A 23,859-nucleotide genomic window follows, 5' to 3' on the forward strand; every position below is an offset into this window, starting at 1 on the left:
TATATTGTTGTAGGAAGTATCCAAAACATACAAGTTTCATTTATATAATTTTTCAAGGGATCTTATATCTGCTTTCACTCTTGTATGCTTTTCATACAAGTTCAACACAAGAGAGATACAAACTTTATAAGATTTATATATATCTTTTCCGTATGGGATTCTTGTTGCTTTATGTGCTCTTTTAATCTCAGAACCCCAAAATGCAATCATTTTCTGAGGTAATTTTACATGTAAAGCAGAAAAACAGAACACAGTAGCTTTAGATGAGCCTGAAACCACTTTATCAGTTGGTGACGAATTTCCGAGCACTAGATAAAATTGCAAGTCATGCGCTGTTAGGTCTTAAATACAGATAAGTAATCAGCCATAAGGACAAAGTTTATGCCATATTTATGTTTATTACTAACTCCAAAGATTATTTAATACTTTCTGGCTTTCTCTGCTACAAACCAATCAATAATTGACTAAAACATCGGTAAAATAACAAGATAAAAGCCGTCTGAATTGTTACTGCATCGACAGCAGCAAATTCGACTTTCGAAAGACTTTCTGGTTGAGACTTGGGCTATTCTGAGGAAAGCTTGATTTTGAATGTTACATTTGTTATTTACTTCTGCTATTAAAGTGGCAGTTTCCAAATAAATGTTTCTTCCTTAGCAGTAATTTGAAACACTGGTGCAACAGTGCCCTCCTATGGAAACTAGCGGCATTACAGCACTTTCAGCACTTCTTTCCGTCTCGCGGTTAAAAAATATTTAGATCCTCATGAACCCTAAAAATCGGAGGCTTTATTGGTACTTCCTCCTGTCTACACTCGGAGGGAATCTATTCTATCAACAATTTAGACATAAAAATGTTTTGTTCCGTGTAAAAAGCACAGCCAGGACGATGTGAACCGTTTGTTTCATTGTTACGCCACCAAACCTTATTTATTTATTTAGGACACGCAGTCTGTGCAAGTACAAAATGGGAATTTGGGACAATAAAGCTACAAACCAATGCTGTGCAGGATGTAAAGATTTGCAGTTCCCTTTGACAATGTTTTCACACACACACACACACACACACACACAAAGAAAAAAACGATATTTATGTTTAAAACCAGGAACTTTTTTTAATGACGGGGAAAAAATACTTGTGGAAACCTGTAAATTTCTGTAACTGTATCTCGGGTAGCTGCAAAACCATCATGTGGACAAACCTGCCAAAGTTCTTGAACATGCTTTTTGTGCTAGTTCTCAACATTTTAGATATCTCCAGGAAAGCATTTCTCCGTGATGACACAAAAATTCAGACCACGGACTGTGCATAGGGTTTATGTTCGGACACAGTAAAACTACCCTATTCCAGGTGATAATCAAATCATAAGAAAGACTTGTTATGGTCAGATATCATCTGATCGAGTTATCAATTTTATGACAGAGTTAAGTGACTTCAACTGATAAACTAGCTGACTGCAGATGTGTGAGTTCACTCTCACACCAACACGTTCTCACTCCCAACTCGTCAAATGTGTGACGCATGGTCAGGCTCCCTCTGCTTCACTTATCGACGCTTACTAGTTAATAAAGTTTTCAGTAAAGTGTTTAATCGCAGCCACAGACTGACAGCAAATATCTCGATTAGCTTCAGCGCATCTGTAATAAATATGTGCAAGTTTCAGTGCTTCGTTTAAACTGTATGATACTTATACTGACCCAGGGTCAGTGTAAAATACAATTCTAGCTGTGTGAACAAAGCCTGGCTCCTTAAATCCTGCATGACAAACCTCAGGATGCAGGTTATTATTACTCTTTCCTGCTGGCACACCTGTCACACCTGAGAGTCAGCTAGAAATTTACAGTGACGTGGACATCGTGCAAAGACTGCCAGACTCTGTAATACTGCAAATGATCAGTGACTCATGTTAACACTAAACTCTAAACGGTACCTCTGTGTCTCTGTGTGCTGAACATCTAGGATTGGGTCAGGCTGCATCAGCTGAAGCTGTTATTTGTATATATCAGTATTTTTTTATTCAGGTGTGGGGAAAATACGTAAGACTGCAGTGAAGCGATGCACCAGATTAATCCCTGGCCAAAGGTATCGTACTTAAATCAGACTACTGATCCAGCCACATCAGCCTTTTGTGAGGTCTGTTTAAAGTAGACTAAAAATGAACTGCAGGTTCCTGAGAGGTGGACTGTGAGCACAGAAACACATGTTCATACATACAGCTGCAGCAAACTTACATTAATTTTAAATAGATTTGTTACTCTGATGTCTGTCTCTGTGTTAGTCCTCTGACAGACTGGTGACCTGTCCAGGTGTGCTCTACCTATGACTACTGGGACAGGCTCTAGCCTCTGTAAAAGAAATTTTCTGTTATTCTCATTTAAAGTATTTAAGTGCTTATGCATATGCTTAGTTGTGACACTGTTATAGACTGTTCAGTGAAAGTTTCTAATGAACTTACTTCAGCGTCAGCAGTTTGAGAAAACAACTCCTTTTACAGGTGCTGATAAGGCCAAGGGCACAAAACAGCATGACCATTGATCTGTTAGGTTTCATAGCGAGACACGTGAAGTGTGGTAGGATCAGTTTGTAACTTCCTCCCTCTTCCTTGGAATGCATAAAGGAGTAGGAGCACAACTTCTGTGGCAGCGCTGACATGACTGAACTGTGATGTTTGATGTGTGTTGGCGCAGTAATAAATAGCTTGATCACAGCTCTTTCTGTGTTGCAGACTTTATTTTAAAAATTCCACGACACCCCCCACCCTCCCACTGTGAACATGAATTGAATATTCAGAAGACATTTGTTTAAATAGTTCTACAAATCTGAGCTGTTGGTGTGTCCTTGGATTGTGTGGTAATAATATTACAGGGAGTGCAGAATTATTAGGCAAATGAGTATTTTGTCCACATCATCCTCTTCATGCATGTTGTCTTACTCCAAGCTGTATAGGCTCGAAAGCCTACTACCAATTAAGCATATTAGGTGATGTGCATCTCTGTAATGAGAAGGGGTGTGGTCTAATGACATCAACACCCTATATCAGGTGTGCATAATTATTAGGCAACTTCCTTTCCTTTGGCAAAATGGGTCAAAAGAAGGACTTGACAGGCTCAGAAAAGTCAAAAATAGTGAGATATCTTGCAGAGGGATGCAGCAGTCTCAAAATTGCAAAGCTTCTGAAGCGTGATCATCGAACAATCAAGCGTTTCATTCAAAATAGTCAACAGGGTCGCAAGAAGCGTGTGGAAAAACCAAGGCGCAAAATAACTGCCCATGAACTGAGAAAAGTCAAGCGTGCAGCTGCCAAGATGCCACTTGCCACCAGTTTGGCCATATTTCAGAGCTGCAACATCACTGGAGTGCCCAAAAGCACAAGGTGTGCAATACTCAGAGACATGGCCAAGGTAAGAAAGGCTGAAAGACGACCACCACTGAACAAGACACACAAGCTGAAACATCAAGAATGGACCAAGAAATATCTCAAGACTGGTTTTTCTAAGGTTTTATGGACTGATGAAATGAGAGTGAGTCTTGATGGGCCAGATGGATGGGCCCGTGGCTGGATTGGTAAAGGGCAGAGAGCTCCAGTCCGACTCAGACGCCAGCAAGGTGGAGGTGGAGTACTGGTTTGGGCTGGTATCATCAAAGATGAGCTTGTGGGGCCTTTTCGGGTTGAGGATGGAGTCAAGCTCAACTCCCAGTCCTACTGCCAGTTTCTGGAAGACACCTTCTTCAAGCAGTGGTACAGGAAGAAGTCTGCATCCTTCAAGAAAAACATGATTTTCATGCAGGACAATGCTCCATCACACGCGTCCAAGTACTCCACAGCATGGCTGGCAAGAAAGGGTATAAAAGAAGAAAAACTAATGACATGGCCTCCTTGTTCACCTGATCTGAACCCCATTGAGAACCTGTGGTCCATCATCAAATGTGAGATTTACAAGGAGGGAAAACAGTATGTCACACAGCGGAAATTTGTGTTTTTGTTTTATTAATCTGTGTGTTGGTACATAGTGTTTTTATTTGCATGATTTTATTGTGATATTTATATTGCATGTCTGTTTATTGATATTTATACTGCATGGTTTTATCCTCATATTTATATTTGTGTTAATGTTGTACCATGTTCCTTTAACCCACTGTGGACTAAACAGACAATTGTAGGCACCTGTGAGGTGGGGGCGTTCCCCAAGGTGGCCTATCAGCCGCCAGGTTGACCTGTTAAAGGGGATGGTGAGCGCAGAGACAAAAGAAGAAAGAAGCGACGCACGAAGGGTGAGCAGGAGAAAAAGGAACGCGTGCAAGCCCGCACGTGTGTGGAACGAACTGCTGCCTGACTGTGGGGCGCCCCGAGTCGTTCGGCGATCCAGTCCTAACGGCAGGAACGGCAACAGTGGGTGGCGATGGCCGCAATGCACAATAGGGCAGGGATGCCCTTCTGCCTGCATCTGACGGTGAGACGAGGGAGGCCATGTTCAGGTGTGGAGTGGGGCGGGACTGTGCGGCGACGCGCTGTCCGGAGGAGACAGGTCTGCGATAGGAGCCTCCTCCCTGGTCTGTTGCTGGCGAGTTTCCCCATCCCGGAAGAGAAGTTCCTCTCCTGTCCTCGCCCATTTGTGGCTGGACTGTGGGATTATGGGACTGTGGGAGGGTAATTTTAGCATATGGAAAACATGTTTTAGTCTTGTTTTAATAGTGAATAGTTATTTCTGCCGGCAGGGTTTTTAGCGGGTTGCAAACACTATTTTTATTGTATACGGGGATTTTAGCTTGTATTTGTGACTGTGGCTGTGTTTTTGTATGGAAAATGAATGGTGTGTTTGAAGCCAGCTAAGTTCTGTGCCCTGAGCGCTGACCCACCCACTCCCCTTTTTCTGCTTGTATGTATACAGACGTGGTGGTGAAGATTTAGGTCCACCAGTCTTAGCGGCTACAAGTACACCTCTCTGAGCAGTGTCTGGGAGGCTGTGGTTGCTGCTGCACGCAATGTTGATGGTGAACAGATCAAAACACTGACAGAATCCATGGATGGCAGGCTTTTGAGTGTCCTTGCAAAGAAAGGTGGCTATATTGGTCGCTGATTTGTTTTTGTTTTGTTTTTGAATGTCAGAAATATATATTTGTGAATGTGGAGATGTTATATTGGTTTCACTGGTAAAAAGAAATAATTGAAATGGGTATATATTTGTTTTTTGTTCAGTTGCCTAATAATTATGCACAGTAATAGTCACCTGCACACACAGATATCCCCCTAAAATAGCTAAAACTAAAAACTACTTCCAAAAACATTCAGCTTTGATATTAATGAGTTTTTTGGGTTCATTGAGAACATGGTTGTTGTTCAATAATAAAATTATTCCTCAAAAATACAACTTGCCTAATAATTCTGCACTCCCTGTAGAGCTAGCAATCTTTCTTACTGAATCTCTACTATGAGTCATGTTACCTGAGATTAATTCTATGTTTACCTGTCAGCCTGGACAAATGTGCTGTGTGAAGGAAATTAAATTAAATCAGATCTGAACTGCGTACATTTAAGGAACCTGTTCATATTTAATTGAAATATGAACCAGTGATTTTTTGATTGCTGATTCCAAGAGAGTCTTTGTGGAAATCCTGTTTGGCTTTTTGTTATTTTAATTCTCTTTTCTGTTTTCCAGAACAGTTCTCCACAGTCGCTGTCCACATGGGTCAGTGGGACAAAGAAGCGCTCTGCTAATGTGTGGACTCTGACCAGCAACATCCAGCAAGACCCAGACAGCGTTTTCTATCTCCCAGCTGGAGTTTTTTGTTTGTCTGTGACTGGAGAGTCAGATTTTTGTTGAGCTTCACACTTGCAGAGGTAAGTCAGTTTGTAGAGATCCCTCCCACCCTGGCTTTTGTCCTAGATTTCTTATCGGAAACAGTAATATTTCAGTGACTGCTGCTTATAGCACAGGTTAATACACGCTACTGATCCCTGATAGGAGAATCATCAGTTTTGGCAACAAAGAAGCCTGGTGGATGTTTTTTTTTTTTTTTTTTTACAGTCTGATGATGGGACATCGTGCTCTGCATCTTCAAAGGGCATTGTGGTCTGTTGAGCTAGGGTTAGGGTTAGCAATTCAGACATATGTAATCAATATTAAACGTCTCTGACGTGGGCCACTGTCCGCAGTGTTGGGAAATCCATACCAGGCTGGAACGAGTCAAGGTAGGTGAGCATCCACGAGAAGACACAGCAGATGCATCCTACTAATACTGACAGGACCAGGAGACTCCAGAAACCGAGCAACAAATGGCGAAATGAAAAGCCGAACAACAACAATGCTGTTTCTTTAGAGAGTCTTAGCTTACATGTGTGTTTATTTCATATTTTCAGTTGTTGCCCTCCACGGCTAAATAAACCGGTTTCAGTAATGCACTGATATACAAGAATGGACATAAGGGGCTTTCAAAGAAAAAACTCAGGTAGTATTTTATATATTATGCTTTGTATGTTGTTCAGTATATTTCTATGCAAAACAAGAGGAACTTCAATACACAGCAGTATATTCACAGTTGAAACCAGATATTTACATACACTTCATGGAAAACACAAGAACATTTTTTTACTGTACAACATCAATTTAGAGTGAACTTGTTTTGTTTTGGATAAATAAATATTGCAATATCTTTTGAATTAGTTAAATCTCAGAATAAAGAGAGACAGAGCTTTCTATTTTTTATCACAGGCATAAACACACAAACATTTATTAACATGTTCCACCGTCTTCCAGTTTGATTTTCTCATCCTGTGGACAACAACGTACATGGATGCAGGTTTATTGTTAACTTTTGTAAGGTTTATTTAGTGAACACATCCAGCTGCAGCTCCACTGTGATCCTGAACTGGATAAGCACTTAAGAAAATGTGTCAATAAATGGACATACATCAACTTACTATATTTATCCAAACAGACGGGACCAATAATGCTTCATTGAGTTAGTCTTACATAGAAGAGACTGTTAAAGTCTCTGTCTCGTGCTGATATACCTGCAAACTTGACAACAAAGGTGTTGCGACTTTCGTCCGTAAATAAAGCCGCGGCCGGCTGAGTTGGTTGTGTCCATGTGACGCGCCTCCAATAATCCATAATGGGTCGTACTTGTACTTTGCGCATTTATTTTAAGAACAAAACAAAAACAAACATTTGCGCTTTCAATCAATTTACAACTAGCGCATGGATTAACTGGTGTGCCAAAAAAGGACGCTCAACAGAAAAGTTTGCCCACAAACCACTCACCCAACACACCTGCTGCGAACACCGACATCAGGTAAATAGACTGTGACCACACCCACATACCATCACCTGAGATGCAGGTAAAGCTATACACCTGTGCCACCAAAACAAAAAGGAAAAACATAAACATTGACTTTGGCTCTTACAAAAGGTTTTTCAGACAACATGTAGCTGTCCTCTATGTCAGCTCACACATTTACATTTATGTCACACTTATTTCTGCTTTCCCATTTTATAATTATTACTTACATTTTGATTAGATACCTTGAGTTTGTAAATGATCAGATTACATAACTGGAATACAATGTATCCAATTCAGGGTTGCGGGAGGATGAAGCCTATCCCAGCTGATACAGGACAAAGACAGGCTGCCAGTTTATTGCAGGGCTAACACAATATGTGTAACAGAAAATCCACTTACATGTTTGATATTTCTTATAATAATCATAATTATGACTATTATTTAAAGGTTTCTTTATAAATACATTTTGATTTTTTATAACACCTAAAATATAAACCTGAGCTGTTTCAGATTCTGACCTCTGACCTCAGTGACCTGGCTGTGTCCTCACTGCAGCTCCCTCTTTGGAAGTACATCTGCTTCTTGTCTTCCCCCAGTGTTGACCGCCTGCCCTTGATATCATGTACTGTACCTGAGGAACAAAAAAGGATAAACACTTGCCTTCATTTAAGAAGTACATTCATACACAGGTAATCTATGGAAACACACTAGTTCACCATTTGGGAGGAATCAGTTCCTGTGAAACATTTCTGTAAATGAACATCATGTGGAGAATGAATGAAATGAGTTCTTCAGGTGACTCAGCAGTCCCACACTGACAAATGAAATCTAGTTAAACTATTAAGCATATTTGCTCTTCTGAAATCTGTTAAACAATAACAAACATAAATTAGTAACAAAAATACAGCTGAGTAGAGGCTTTACAAACCACCAGCAGCCATAATGCTAAATTTTAATCTTCAAATGTTTCTGAGCCGTCTTCAACCTGCTTTTAACACATTAAAGTCCCACAGTCAATGCAGCCTGACTCAATCCTAGATGTTCAGCACACAGAGGTACCGTTTAAAGTTTAGTGATAACATGAGTCACTGATCATTTGCAGTATTACAGAGTCTGGCAGTCTTTGCATGATGTCCACGTCACTGTAAGTTTCTAGCTGACTCTCAGGTGTGACAGCAGGAAAGAGTAATAATAACCTGCATTCTGAGGTTTGTCATGCAGGATTAAAGGAGCCAGGCTTTGTTCACACAGCTAGAATTGTATTTTACACTGACCCTGGGTCAGTATAAGTATCATACAGTTTAAACGAAGCACTGAAACTTGCACATATTTATTACAGATGCACTGAAGCTAATCGAGATATTTGCTGTCAGTCTGTGGCTGCGATTAAACACTTTACTGAAAACTTTATTAACTAGTAACTTCATCAGTCATGACAGAAGCTAATATTTCTGTGCTAACATCGTTTAAACAGTAACAGCTTTACTACAATATAAGCTAACGTTTACACCGTAACTTTAAGCTAGCACCATAAAGACGGTAAAACACGTAATAATATCTACAAATGCATCTTAAAGCTGTTATATTAGCACTCGGTGTATTACTAACATAACCACATTAACATTACTGACACTCGTCACTAGTCATTCTATAAATGCTGTCCGTTTAAATGGTCTTACCTGTACACACTGCTGTATCCACCGGATTCCAGCCAGAGTGGATTCCGGAGTCTTCCCACGCTCCTGTTAGTGATCCTCCATCTGGATGGATGAGAACAACCTTCTGAACAATCTAGCAGGAGATGGCCCAAATCTATGGGACTGATTTGTGCTAATAACGCCCATTGTATGGACTGATAACAGCTGAAGCGGGTGAATAAAGTCACCCAGTAGCTAGCTGTGCCATTACCCAGCATACATCACTCCCTCCATAAATGCAATAAACGATACAAAAGTATCGTTCTACCTGTTTTTCAGGTAGTCGTTTACATTATATAATTTATTGTGTTCAGTATACGTCACTACAATGTGATTTCGGAAATATATAAATATACAGACAACAGGCTCTTCCGCGGCAATCTCTTGTCGTCAATAAGCAACGTTAAGGGAGCTCTATAGTATTCAATGAGAGGACCCTGCGCGTCGATAAGTGAAGCAGAGGGAGCCTGACCATGCGTCACACATTTGACAAGTTGGGAGTGAGAACGTGTTGCTCACACATATCCCTGTCTTAATACTTCTCAAATGTCTAATTGATTGAATTGGTCGCCATGACAAATCCTGTCTCATTATAAATAATAATAAAGGATATAATGCATAACTGTATAGGGAACAATTGTAGCATTCTTGTCTTCTTGGCAGTTCGGAGAGAGAGGCCCGTGACAGGTTCCTGTTAATCTGCACTGCCTCAAATTTGCAGCAACAGCAAGTTTACTGCACACGTCCATATACAGACTGAGCCTAGAGGCTATAGGCTAATCACTGTGAATGAAACAGACAACGGGCAGGCTTAGCATCCTGGAAACAGAAATTCAGCAAAAAAAGAAAAAAGGAAAAAGAAATAGGTTGACAGAGGATCTGCTGTAGTTAAACTTTTTGGTGAGGTGTACAGGGTTAACAGTTTATGAATTTGGAGCCTCAGTGCATCATGAGAAGATACTGTGCAGTGACGTGTGCATTGCAAACATGGTCACACAATTTAATTTTGTAGTTTGTGAGTTTATATTCATTACCTACTATGTCCACATCATCTATAATTGTGGTTTTCAGTCTTTGCATGCATTTTTTTCTTGGGGGGCGGGTATCAGAAAAACAAAGCTTAACTGTAACTTAACAACAACTCCAGATTACAATGACATAACAAAACACCATGTTCTTTGTTTAATGGGAAATATAGTTTGATACTAATTTAAGACACAAGCTAGCAGTGTACAAAGAGACACCCAGACCTCTCTAGGTGCACCCACCTCCTTTGGCTATTCTGGGGGGACACGAAGCTGGTCCCACACTAGCTGAGAGGTATAACCTCTGCACAGAGGTCTTCTTGTGATAGGATATCCCAAAACACCTCAATTCAGAGGCGCATGCACCACGTCTGCCGGCTCCGCAGGAATAGCAGCTCTAGCGCCTCTTCACAAACAGGAAGCTCATTTCCGCAGCTTGCATCCACAATCTTATTCTTTCTGCCAACATCTAACACCAGTGGCCACAGGCAAACGTGGCAGAGCCTCAGAACTGGTGCTAATTCTCCCCCCAGCCGCTCCACACTCAGCTGCCAACTGCCCCAGTGTGAGCTGGAGTTCACTACCTAATGGCACCAAGAGACAATTATATTCCAGCTATATTTGGGGTTTAGAGAGTTGTGAGAAACATTGTGTTAAAAATCAAACGCAGCTAAAGTGCTGAACACACCTCAGTCAGAGGAGCTCCATCCAAGCTTCAATTTTACCACCACCTCCAGTGTCAGATCCTAAATCCTATCACCACTGAGATTCTTCTCTGCCATGATGGGTCATCTGAGTCTAATTGCCAAATACATTAATTTCTCTATCTCAATAAATCGAGTTCAATTCTTCCAAGTGATCTCTCCTTATTGAATTGCTTTTGGCCCGTTTAATGACACTGTATGTAAATGAAACTGTTTGCTCAGTACAGTATAGATACTTAATTAGTTATTTAAGTTTGTAAGATGTTCTCATAAAATTAGAAAAAGCTGTTTTCATGAATAATTAGAATTGTGTCAGTACACCGGAAATTCTATTAATTAAAATGAGTTTAGAAATTATATCAACTTGTGTCCCCAGCTCCGAACATCCCCTTCAAGAAGTTTTGGATGCTGAAAACGATCTGTTTTCCCCAGACTTACCTGATCACCTGCATTTAGGCCAAGTAAGACATTAATATTTTTCAGAATTATCCTCTTTCAGTGTCTGCTGACAGGCACGACTGTCACGACCATTCCCCATCTACTCATATCTGTATCTCCGGGTTTTACCTCAGTCTTCTCCCTCATCTTCTCTGCCTGCACATACTTCAGGCCACGGAGCCAGGTTGCATCAAATACCAGAAGAATTACCGCAATATGGGCGGAAAAACAAGGGAAGGCCTAAAAAATAAAAGCTCCAAACGCGGAGATCGGTTATGAAGTAACCTTTGTGTATTTAAATACAGGGCTTTGCAAGACATGTTTTCACTTTTTGTCGTATCCACCTCTGTATCCTGTGTAATTACCATCAATTTTGACGACACCTCTTCAGTGATTTTCTATTACCGTCGTTGTCCCAGATTCTTATTTTGAAACCTTTCAGCGGCATTTCCTTTTCGCTCTGGCTGATTTGACGCTGGACGGAGGCAACCCATGATCGCAGACTCAACACGCATCCTCACACCACTGACCTGGGCTTAGCTGTGTCCTGCATGTGTGTGCATGTGTGTGCGTGTGTGAGCGGGAGTGTGAATGATCCCCAGAAACCAGCAGCAGGATGGAGGATCTCAAGGAGAATCTGGGAACTTTGGATTGACGCCCGGGGATAACGCGCAGACGGCCTGAACCTCATCGGGCTTCTCGTGGATTTATATATTTGGATGTTGTCCGTTTTACCCTTTTACCTTTTACTTCTAGGCAGCGGGATTTTACGCTTGGCTTACAACCCTTATCATCTTTGGCGTGCAAAATGCCATTCGCCAAAAGGATTGTGGAGCCGCAGCTTCTGTGCAGACACCCGATCCCCAATGATGATGGTCTGCTTTTCGAGGACCTGTGTGCCATCAGTAATGTGGTTCTTTCCCGGACCTTGCGACAGCTCTCCGACCTGGCCCGACACGCCTGCTCCTTATTTCAGGAGCTGGAAAACGACATCATTAGCACCAACCAACGGGTCTGGGTCCTTCAGAATAAAATAGGCCAGATACAGCAGACTGCCAGTGCCCTAGACCCCAAAAAGGAGGCTGTGCGTAAGTAGACGAACACATGTGCATACCCCCATATTATGGGGAGAAATCGCTCCATGATTTAAACCTGAGCGTTTTGGCTTTGGTTTCCATACATTAACATCCCTCATGTGCCCCCTAATGCTTCTTAGTGTCCCTTCCTCAAAAAAATAAAATAAAATAAAAAATATATATATATATATACATTTTTTAACACAGCTGCACGCGCGCCCGTCGTAGACTCGGCCGCGCTCGCACCCCCACCTTCATTGAAATGTGTCACACGAGTGCGTTTGCACATTTGCCCATCCAGATGCATGTTTCACAACGCAAGATGTGTTGACTGCACATTTATGTGGCGTTGGAGACTCGGATGCGCGCGTATGTGTGTGTGTGTGTGTCCTTCGACGTGGAGGGGAATCTGTGTGTGTGTCTGTTGACAAGCAGGCAGCGAGAAGCGGAGCGGAGGGGCGTGTGTTGCCGCTGCATTGGCTCAGCATCGCAGTCTCGCTACTGCGGGAAGCGCACACCTGAAGCATGTTCAGGCCGTGTTTCCCGGTCCCCCAACAAGGCCTCCTTCTCTTAGAGAGGGTGTGAACAGGCCAGTCTGCATGAAGTTAAGGTTCGAGTATCTGTTAAAAAAAAAAGGGGGGGGGATACGTGTGTGTTTGTCTGTGCTTTTCTATCTGTGTGTGTGTGTTAGAAAGAGAGAGAGATGGGTTTTTCGTAGACGACTCCCCGTGCGCCAAACCCACCCTTTCCACATGCAGCAGCACCAACACAGCATCAATAATGAATCCAGATGTCCATGTTGCAGGGTAAATGTGGAGCGATCGCGCCTATATGTTTAGGCGTCGCATTCATTTCCAGCTCCCGCGGATCTCACAAGAAAAAAAAACAGAAAACAGAAAGAAAACCCGCCTGATTGGTAGCGATGAGAGAGCCTGCAATTGACTGTAACAGAGCGTTCTGTGCAGCAGCTACATATTATTTATGTTCTCTGCAGTGCCGTCAGTATACGTCTTGAGATTTTAGAGGTTCGTTTCAGAGATTTTAGGGCAGTTCTGTACGCTGGGACTCATCACTGCTGCATGTTATCATAGTGTGGGGACAATAAGAGCTTCTTGGGGGTGGGTGGGGGTCTGATTGTAGGAACATAAGCACCCCTCTTCAGATATAACCCCCTCAACACACATCTCTGAGCGTGTGGTACGGCGGCCATGTCTGTATTACATGGGAATCTGTTCTGCTGTGTTGTTTTTGTTAATAAGGGTTGGTTGTCTCACATTCAGCAAGACAGAAAATATGTTCAGTTGTGCCACATGCAGTAAACAGTAAACTCATCTCTCCATAATGGAAACTCTTCAGACCTGACACAAGCAGCACTAAACCCAGAAACCTGTCACATACTTGTTGGGCACAGAAGACTGATTTGTTTAGTGGATTGGGCTTTTTTAAAAATCCCCCTATCCAGTCAAGACATCAAACACAAGTTGTTGTTTTTTAAACATGCACCACCGTCAGAGTTTTGAAAAGTCTTTGCACTCATGCTGTCAACTAGAAATTCTCTATTGTGAAATGCTGTTTTACCCTTTCTGGCCCTTTAATGTTCTTTAAATCTGACAACCTGAGATGTTGACATCAACTTTTTACATGCTGCAATTTTAGGTGTCCAAGAGAAAAAACTAAATTGCTGCTCATATGTGCATACACTATAATAAAAATATAACTTGAGCTCCTCTTCCCCATTTGAATTGTTGTTGTTTGAGAATTCCAGTGCAATGTGGACAACTTTGGCAAAACAGGAGAATGATGCCATGCCGTATTCTATTTTTTCTTTAACTGTCCTTCGTACAGTGTTACATGCCTACAAATCTATCACACAATTAAAATGTTAAAGATATCTTGCCCAGTTATATACACTATAAAACATTTTCCCCTTTCTGATCCTTAGATATTTAATTTCCCACAAGAGTATTGTTTTGAATTTACCTTTCACTGGCATCATTTATGATCATATTCTTGTTATGGAGAGAGTATGCAAAGAAGTGGCTCCATGGTCTGAAAACTCCCCCCGGTTCAGAACTGGGAGGAGACACAAATCTACCCTCTGGGTGTCAAGCTACTCTTAGTGCTGGTCCTAAGCCTGGATAAATGGGAGGATTGGATCAGGAAGGGGCCCTGCGACAGACTGGCGACCTGTCCAGGGTGTACCCTGCCTCTCGCCCTATGACAGCTGGGATAGGCTCCAGCGCCCCCCGCGACCCTGAAAAGGATAAGCGGAAGCGAATGGATGGATGGGTGGATGGATCAGGAAGGGCAAAATATGCGCCAAATTAAACGTGCAGACTCATTTGCTGTGGTTAACCCTTGGGAAATAAGGGAGCAGCTGAAAGCACCTTCTAATATGGATACAGAAAGAAAACTTTGCTTTTTACGGTGTCTTTTAATGCAAAAACACTTAGTGCTGGAATATCCTGTGAGTGGTGGGGATAGAGTTAATGTGGCACATTTTGAAGACAACTGACAAAATGCTCTTTGACTTCAGATTGGTTGCAGGGAGAGTCTGACTTCTCTTTGGTGAATGCTCATTGGATGAACACCAAAAATGTTGCTATTTTTATTCAGCTATCAAAAGGGCTATTATCTTCCTGTGTGCTGATAAACACAAGCAATAACCCCGAGGATGTAAAAGTCACTGTTTAAACACAGACGGAGATTCAGTGTCGCTGACAACAGTTTCCCCACCTGATGGTGGAGCGTATCAAGATTCCAGGGAGTCAATATGGTGCTAACTTGGATTGATCCTGAACATAGCAGTGGGCAGTCTTCAGACGGCGTTCAGACCACCTGCGTTGTGTGAGACACTGATCAAAACATAATTAAACAGTCTGTACTTGTTGTCATCTGTTGGCACTAGCACATGGTGTTAATGTACAACTTTCTTTTGTTTGATAATGTGTAACGAAAAGCAGGTGACCTACAGCTCAGTGCTGCTTTTCCGCACTGATAGAGGACTGAAAGTCCCGCTGCTCTGATAATGCGCTTATGATACTCCTTCTCTGTACATATGGACTGAGGGATAAGCCAATCATGCAGGGGAACCTCATGGCAAATGTATGAATATCATAGAGGAGGAAATCAGTGGAGATGTGACAACCAGAGATAACAGATTGTTGTGAAATTTGAGGATTTGTAGCAATAACAGGACAAACAATAGCTAGTGATGGGAAATGGGCACTTATCACTTATTTAACTTTGAGGTGAGCAAAACTAGGCGTGAGAACTACTGTTGACTGACATGTGACAGGCTGCGAAATATACCAGAGGGTTACGTAAGCACCCACGCCTGGAATATCCAGTAGCAACTAGATGTCAGCAGCAAAAGGGATATCACTTTATATGGGAACACGGTTTAAGGCTGAGGGATATTTTTACTGTTGGCCATCAGGATGTCAGATTGGAGTAACGGCTGTCTGTACTTTCCTGGGACTCAGGGTGCCAGATTTAAGTATCTCACTGGCAGCCCAAGGCTCAGTGATACTCAGTGAAACTCAGATACAAACAAATAAACACACACACACACCTCTTTGTGACTGCTTTCGTCAGTAGCAGATTGATGTAGTCACTTGTAGTTTGTATGGAAGACACTGCAATCACTTGGCAGATAATTTCCAAGTCTGAGTGAAACTGAAAACTCCAACACAAACAAGAGATGGAACGCACTGGTTGCAGCACTAACACACAACTTTTACTTTGAAGGCAAATTCTCTTATTTCTGGGTTGTGTCTCATTTTTTAAAGCTTTAATAATCTTTGGCTGGTAGTTACTAAGTGTTTGCAGACAAATTGGTGTCTTCCATAGGAATTTATAGGTGACTACAGCAATCTGCTACAAAGGACAAGGCAATTCATGGTGCAGCACCCTCTTTGCAATTGATTTCACCTAGTGACAGCCAGCAGCCTCCAGGAACCCCATTTTGCCCCCATGATCAGTGGTTGTATCTGATCTAATATGCCAGACAGCTTTTGAAAAATGTGCACATGATGTCATGTGAGAAGCCAATATAAATTAAGTCCCCTTTCCTATACATTTTTATTCTATACATCTTACACTTGTCACACGTTTTTTTAATACACCTTTTTGGGGGGTGGCAGGGTAAGGGTCTTTAGTGGCATGATCGTTCAGCAACTATATTCTGTTGACAGAATATAGACTACCTTTAATTACCAGTTAGCAATAGCATAGTAATTATACAACAAGGGTCATCGAAATATCAAAAATATACTGGTCGAGTAGCTGAAGAAGTATTGCCTGTCTTAGTCCAAAAAACACTAACACATTGTTTGTATATTGCCTTTTACAAATCAGTTATCATTCCTTGGTAACCCCCCAAGCAAAACACACTTCCATATCCAGATTCTTACTCTGGATGGCATTACCTTGGCCTCCAGTAACGCTGTGAGGAACCTTGGAGTCATTTTTGACCAGGACATGTCCTTCAATGCACATATTAAACAAATATGTAAGACTGCGTTCTTCCATTTGCGCAACATCTCTAAAATTAGAAATATCCTGTCTCAGAGTGACGCTGAAAAACTAGTTCATGCATTTATTACTTCCAGGCTGGACTACTGTAATTCATTATTATCAGGATGTCCAAAAAACTCACTGAAAAGCCTTCAGCTAATACAAAATGCTGCAGCAAGAGTCCTGACAGGGACTAGAAAGAGAGAGCAGATTTCTCCTGTTTTGGCTTCCCTTCATTGGTTTCCTGTTAAATCCAGAATTGAATTCAAAATCCTGCTCCTCACATACAAGGTCTTAAATAATCAGGCCCCATCTTATCTTAATGACCTTGTAGTACCATATCACCCTATTAGAGCACTTCGCTCTCACTCTGCAGGCCTACTTGCTGTTCCCAGAGTATTTAAAAGTAGAATGGGAGGGAGAGCCTTCAGTTTTCAGGCCCCTCTTCTGTGGAACCAGCTTCCAGTTTGGATTCAGGAGACAGACACTATCTCTACTTTCAAGATTAAGCTTAAAACTTTCCTTTTTGCTGAAGCATATAGTTAGGGCTGGACCACGTGACCCTGAATCCTCCCTTAGTTATGCTGCAATAGACGTAGGCTGCCGGGGGATTCCCATGATGCATTGAGTTTTTCCTTTCCAGTCACCTTTCTCACTCACTATGTATTAACAGACCTCTCTGCATTGAATCATATCTGTTATTAACCTCTGTCTCTCTTCCACAGCATGTCTTTTATCCTGTCTTCCTTCTCTCACCCCAACCGGTCGCAGCAGATGGCCGCCCCTCCCTGAGCCTGGTTCTGCCGGAGGTTTCTTCCTGTTAAAAGGGAGTTTTTCCTTCCCACTGTCGCCAAAGTGCTTGCTCATAGGGGGTCATATGATTGTTGGGTTTTTCTCTGTACCTATGAAGCGCCTTGAGGCGACTTTTGTTGTGATTTGGCGCTATATAAATAAAATTGAATTGAATTGAATTGAATATCCCATATCTAACTCTGCCTTTCTGCAGTAGTTGTCTTCTACTTTCTTTGGTACTTGTGGGCTTTAATCTTTTTCTTCTTCAGTATGTAAGGATAGAACACTCTTTTAGTACTGGAAGAACTGCTGCCTTGATACATATGCTGCCTGATATAAAAAAATACAGTTACTGTTGCATTTTTCTATTAAACTGTACTGTAAGCATTGGCTATGGTGACATCTCTATATACAGCAGGTTGATTATTTCCCTCAGTGATCACCTTCGTCTACATTTTGATGCCAAACGGTGTTATCAGCCAACCAATGACGCTCTCTGTGGATATATATCACAATAAACAAGATGTGATTGGCTGATGCCTGCAATGGTGCTTCAACAGTTTTCAATAGTTTCAAGCAAAGCGACGGATCCTTAATTCACTTCAGCATTGTGAGACACCCCCCCCCCCCCCCCCCCTTTTAAAGTGAATGAGAAGCAAAAAAAGTCAAAGCCCAAAATGCTTTTGTGTGAATCCTCCCTGAGACAGTATTATCTTTCTAGCATAATGATAGTGTACTTCAGGTATATTGTTTATCACTCATCAAAGCTTCCCCAATCAAATTTTCACATTAAAAAAATAACTCAAATGTCCGTGTGAAATCTCTCACAGCTTCCACAGCCAGCTGAGCAGCTTCGGACCTCTTGTATCTAATTTTTCAGATATTGCTGTTAAATAATTCTGTATGGTACAACAGTCTTACTCTGATTAGCCCCATTTACAGTACAGCAGGTGAAGCAAAAGGCACTGAAACTCTTTAATACTGTCAATGTAAATCACCTGCCCAGCACACAACATCAGACTTAATCAGTTATTAAGAACTAATATAACTGGTCAGAAAAGTGATATTAAGAACAGACAACATCTATACAGTATTTTCAGTTAATGGACTATTTAACAAAATCTGTTTAAAAAAATAACAAATTCCAAATTAATATTTACATATTTGATACAAGTACAAGCATTCGGGGTAAATAATGGAATAATGTGTGAATGCTGGCAGACCAGACTTATTAAATAATGCTGTGAGAATTGCAGTTAAGTGCAGTTCACCTCTGTAAGGCTCACATACCCTGACTGGTTTGGATTCAGGATCTTCTGTTAAGTAGTAATCTACACCATACACTCTCCACTGAACACACACACACACACACACACACACACACACACACACACACACACACACACACACACACACACACACACACACACACACACACACACACACACACACACACAAGGTGGAAGGGATTTTAATGTGAACATATTGGACTGTGGGGACTGTGGCAAATATATTGTACTGCTCTGGCAACACTAGTTTCTTTGTGGTATGCCATTAAAGCAAATTTGACTTTGAGTTTCAGAGCGTATGGCCTGTGGCAGCGGGAGGCTGCTCTATCTCTCGCTAGTCTGCATAGTAACAGAGGACAGAGAGGGAGGCCTGCTTTAACCTTTCAGCTGAGTCAGTCCCTTTCTCTTTAATGCGTGTCGTACATTTTAAGTCGCTAGTCGTTCTAACAACTAAAACTAGGATCGCTTCTGAAGCAAACAGCATCTCTTTGTCTGAGATAAATTGAGGAGAGCGATTGACAGAGAGAGAGACTGAGAGCCTGGCAGTACACAGTAATTCTCAGTGGTTTGAATGTGTATTTATTATTAACCAACTCATAAACAAACTAGCAGAATGAACTATTATCTGTGGAGAAAAACATAACCAGTCTAGGAGAGGTATGTCTTAGTACGATTGGATGAGTTCTCAGCAGGGCTCAACATTGATTGGTTCAACTTGGAAAAAGTGCCATTTTTGAAAACAAGCAATCTATCAGAAGCTAGATGATAAAAACTGCCATCAATGACTGAAAACTTGGCTCCATTGTCTTGTTTGCTGATGTTGTTGTGGTCTAACAGATCTATGGTTACAATCATGCACTGTTTTGAGATGCATCATGGTTGAAACCTTTCTTAAAGCTATCGTCACCCCACAAGTCCGGTGGCCTGAATTCCTACAATGGAAAATCACCTACTTAGAGATATTGACCAACGTCATAGGGTGCTACTGGTTTACAGGCTTAATCCATTCAGTGTGTGGTTCTCGGAGCTGTGCAGGTATTTGGTTTCAAACACGCATTGCACATCAGAATACTCTGCGTCTAGGCACCGTTTGTCTGCCTCACACCTTACCACAAACAACCCAAGTCAGATGCATCAATTCAGATGTTCCCAGTTCAATATGTGTGATGATTTGTGTGCAAAGCTTTTAGAGACTGTCTCCTTGCCTCTCTCATTCCTTTTTTTTCTGTCCTCCATCTTTTCTTGTCTGTATCCATTCTCATCCCCCTTCTTCTCCTTTGCTTTCTCCACTCCATCTATACCTCTTTCCTCACTGCCCTACTTTCACCATCATCGGCAGCATGGAGAGTCTTCTGCCTCTTGACAGCATATTTAATGTTTAATGCACTTTGATTTTCACGCAGACACTTACAAGCCGGAGAGGAGAGGAGAGGAGAGGAGAGAGTTTGATAGCTAAAAGGAGAGATGAGGAGAAATCAAAGAAAATGATGACAAATTCTTAATAGCATTAATTAAGAGTGTCCACAAAAATGGGAGACATGAGTGGTGTAAAGTTATTAAAGTCACACTTTTATTATGGAAGTATGCTTGTATTGACAATGCCGGCATGTTTATGAGCGTAATTTTTAGCATATTCATATGGTGGTTAAGTCAGAGATAAGCTACAGTTGGAAGCTGGCACATTGTAAGAAGAGGGTACTAAAGATGCTGTCCAGTTGCTTGAATGAAAATTGTTTTCCTGTTCCTTGGTTTGCATCTATGTTGCAAGATCCACTACAAGTGTGCTTTAGCGTGTCGGCCTTCTACCCCAACCAGTCCTGCTAGGGTCCAAATATTTTTCATACAAAATTCAAGTTCTTAGAAGCAGAGTTTATTTATGGGGCAGGCGTAGTGTAGCATTAACTGTTTAAACTAAGATTGTGACATTAAAAAATGTCATTTTCACAGTCAAACCAATTATTGCCAATATGCATTCAAAAGAGATTATTCTGGGAGAGCATCCAATCAGTGCAGCAGAAAGACAATGATCTGTATGTGCTATGGATAAGCAGCTTCAGCTGAAACAAACAGGCCTACTTCTGTAATGTTTAAGAGTTGCATTTGAGCATGCATATGAAAATAGTTCATCCCTCTCGTTTAATGCACATTAAACGAGAATCACTGTGCTCGTTTAATGTGAATTAGTGACACAGAACCTACAGAAAGCTCATTTTTTTTACACATGGACACGTTCATTTCAATCATCAGTGCGAGGACAGGTAGAAACATAAAAGATCTTAAGTGAAAAGGAGGCTTCAGAGAGGGAGGATTTCATAAAATTACTAATACTGTTAGATAAAGACCTTACAGTACCTTACAGAAAACCCCAACAGTTATGTGACCTATGAGCAAGTGCTTTGACCTCAGTGGGAAAGAGAAATTCAGTTTTGACAGGAAGAATCCTCCAGCTGGCCATCAGCCACGACCTCTTGGGACTGAGGGGAGGAAGACAGGATACACACACGCTGTGGAAGAGAGCCAGAGATTAATATTAACTAATGATTAAATACAGAGTAGTATAAAAACACATGGTGCGTGAGAATAAAAGGTGAGTGAGATAGGAAGAACTAAGAAAGAGAGTCAGAGATACACACGAGCTACAACAAGTAAACCAAAGCATATGGTCAGCATATGTCCACTTATGTTGCCACAGAAACATGTGGACACGACATGTGGGGAAAGCACGAGAAAGGGATGTGACGCCATACTGTGTTGTTATTACTATCTGCACAAGACAACAGAGCGCCCGGCTGTCCTCGACTTACACACGCACACACAGACACACACCACACACACATACACACACAATGTATTTTATTCAACTCCTCAGAGTCTCTTATGTCATGGAGAGTAAAATCACCACTGCACATTTTCTGTTCTCGTGGCCCAATTACCTCTATGCTAATTTTGGCTGGAGTGATTCCGTTGCCTCGCGCACAGTAGCACACAAACACACACAGACATCTGTCACAGTTTTGGATCAGCCTTCCTATGCTAGCTGGTAAACACGCACATACAGCTGCATACAAAAATAAGCACAATTAAACATGAAAATACATGCACACTCTCTCTCACATGCACACACACTGGCATAACATACACACCTGACCTGCTGAACTCTGAAAGCCTCATCGTCTTCCCCTCATGTTATCATTTAAAATTCTGCTTTAAGTGCCTGTGGCTCTGCTGCCATTGCAGCCGGCGATAAAACATGTATGTAGGACTTCTAGGTCTATACAACCCAGGAGTCAGCCAAGTGGATTCCTGGCATGCCGACTTCATGAAGGTGATTCTTCACATGTGCACACTGATCTCTGGCGTATTCATGTTATCACAGTTATGCCTGAATGTGGACATGAATGGTTGTTTATCTTCATGTGTTATCCCTGCAACAGACTAGCAACCTGTCTAGGATATACCCCACCTCTCACTGGGATAGGTTAGGGTTGGATGGTTGGATGGATGGATAGATGGAAGGATGGATGGACTTATTCACAGATATTGCACATAGAGATTGGACTGTAGGGTAGAATGTAGAGTAAAAATGTGACCCAAGCTAAAATATTTTTTGCAGAAAATAGAACTATTTCCCCAAGTGAGCAGACACTATACTAACTTGATGCCATTAGTTATCAGTCAAAGTAAATGTTAATATTGTCCCAGCATTATTTAAATCAGATCAGATTAACCAGTTTCCTTCAACAAATGACAACTGAAACCTCAAAGGACTGTTTTCTTTTTTAAAAAATGTTAAAGCGATCATTACAGGGAGTGCAGAATTATTAGGCAAATGAGTATTTTGTCCACATCATCCTCTTCATGCATGTTGTCTTACTCCAAGCTGTACAGGCTCGAAAGCCTACTACCAATTAAGCATATTAGGTGATGTGCATCTCTGTAATGAGAAAGGGTGTGGTCTAATGACATCAACACCCTATATCAGGTGTGCATAATTATTAGGCAACTTCCTTTCCTTTGGCAAAATGGGTCAAAAGAAAGACTTGACAGGCTCAGAAAAGTCAAAAATAGTGAGATATCTTGCAGAGGGATGCAGCAGTCTCAAAATTGCAAAGCTTCTGAAGCGTGATCATCGAACAATCAAGTGTTTCATTCAAAATAGTCAACAGGGTCGCAAGAAGCGTGTGGAAAAACCAAGGCGCAAAATAACTGCCCATGAACTGAGAAAAGTCAAGCGTGCAGCTGCCAAGATGCCACTTGCCACCAGTTTGGCCATATTTCAGAGCTGCAACATCACTGGAGTGCCCAAAAGCACAAGGTGTGCAATACTCAGAGACATGGCCAAGGTAAGAAAGGCTGAAAGACGACCACCACTGAACAAGACACACAAGCTGAAACGTCAAGACTGGGCCAAGAAATATCTCAAGACTGGTTTTTCTAAGGTTTTATGGACTGATGAAATGAGAGTGAGTCTTGATGGGCCAGATGGATGGGCCCATGGCTGGATTGGTAAAGGGCAGAGAGCTCCAGTCCGACTCAGACGCCAGCAAGGTGGAGGTGGAGTACTGGTTTGGGCTGGTATCATCAAAGATGAGCTTGTGGGGCCTTTTCGGGTTGAGGATGGAGTCAAGCTCAACTCCCAGTCCTACTGCCAGTTTCTGGAAGACACCTTCTTCAAGCAGTGGTACAGGAAGAAGTCTGCATCCTTCAAGAAAAACATGATTTTCATGCAGGACAATGCTCCATCACACGCGTCCAAGTACTCCACAGCGTGGCTGGCAAGAAAGGGTATAAAAGAAGAAAAACTAATGACATGGCCTCCTTGTTCACCTGATCTGAACCCCATTGAGAACCTGTGGTCCATCATCAAATGTGAGATTTACAAGGAGGGAAAACAGTACATCTCTGAACAGTGTCTGGGAGGCTGTGGTTGCTGCTGCACGCAATGTTGATGGTGAACAGATCAAAACACTGACAGAATCCATGGATGGCAGGCTTTTGAGTGTCCTTGCAAAGAAAGGTGGCTATATTGGTCGCTGATT

General features: G+C 41.8%; 1 protein-coding gene across 4 annotated transcripts in view; it reads left to right on the forward strand.

Moving 5' to 3' along the window:
* The first annotated feature begins 11,631 nt into the window (after positions 1-11,631).
* nhsb (Nance-Horan syndrome b (congenital cataracts and dental anomalies)) overlaps positions 11,632-23,859 on the forward strand; it is a 63,464-nt gene continuing 51,236 nt past the window's right edge. For all 4 annotated transcript variants that reach the window (XM_086291043.1, XM_086291048.1, XM_086291061.1 and 1 more), the window contains exon 1: positions 11,632-12,233. In XM_086291043.1, the coding sequence (XP_086147169.1) occupies positions 11,954-12,233 (280 nt within the window). In that variant the 5' untranslated portion in view covers positions 11,632-11,953. The remainder of the gene's footprint in view (positions 12,234-23,859) is intronic.

This window comes from Aulonocara sp. 'chitande type north' Nkhata Bay, linkage group LG1 (assembly GCF_057382095.1).
Source record: "Aulonocara sp. 'chitande type north' Nkhata Bay isolate Kocher_YH1m ecotype deep benthic linkage group LG1, A_spYH_male_GT1.1, whole genome shotgun sequence".
Lineage (NCBI taxonomy): Eukaryota > Metazoa > Chordata > Actinopteri > Cichliformes > Cichlidae > Aulonocara > Aulonocara sp. 'chitande type north' Nkhata Bay.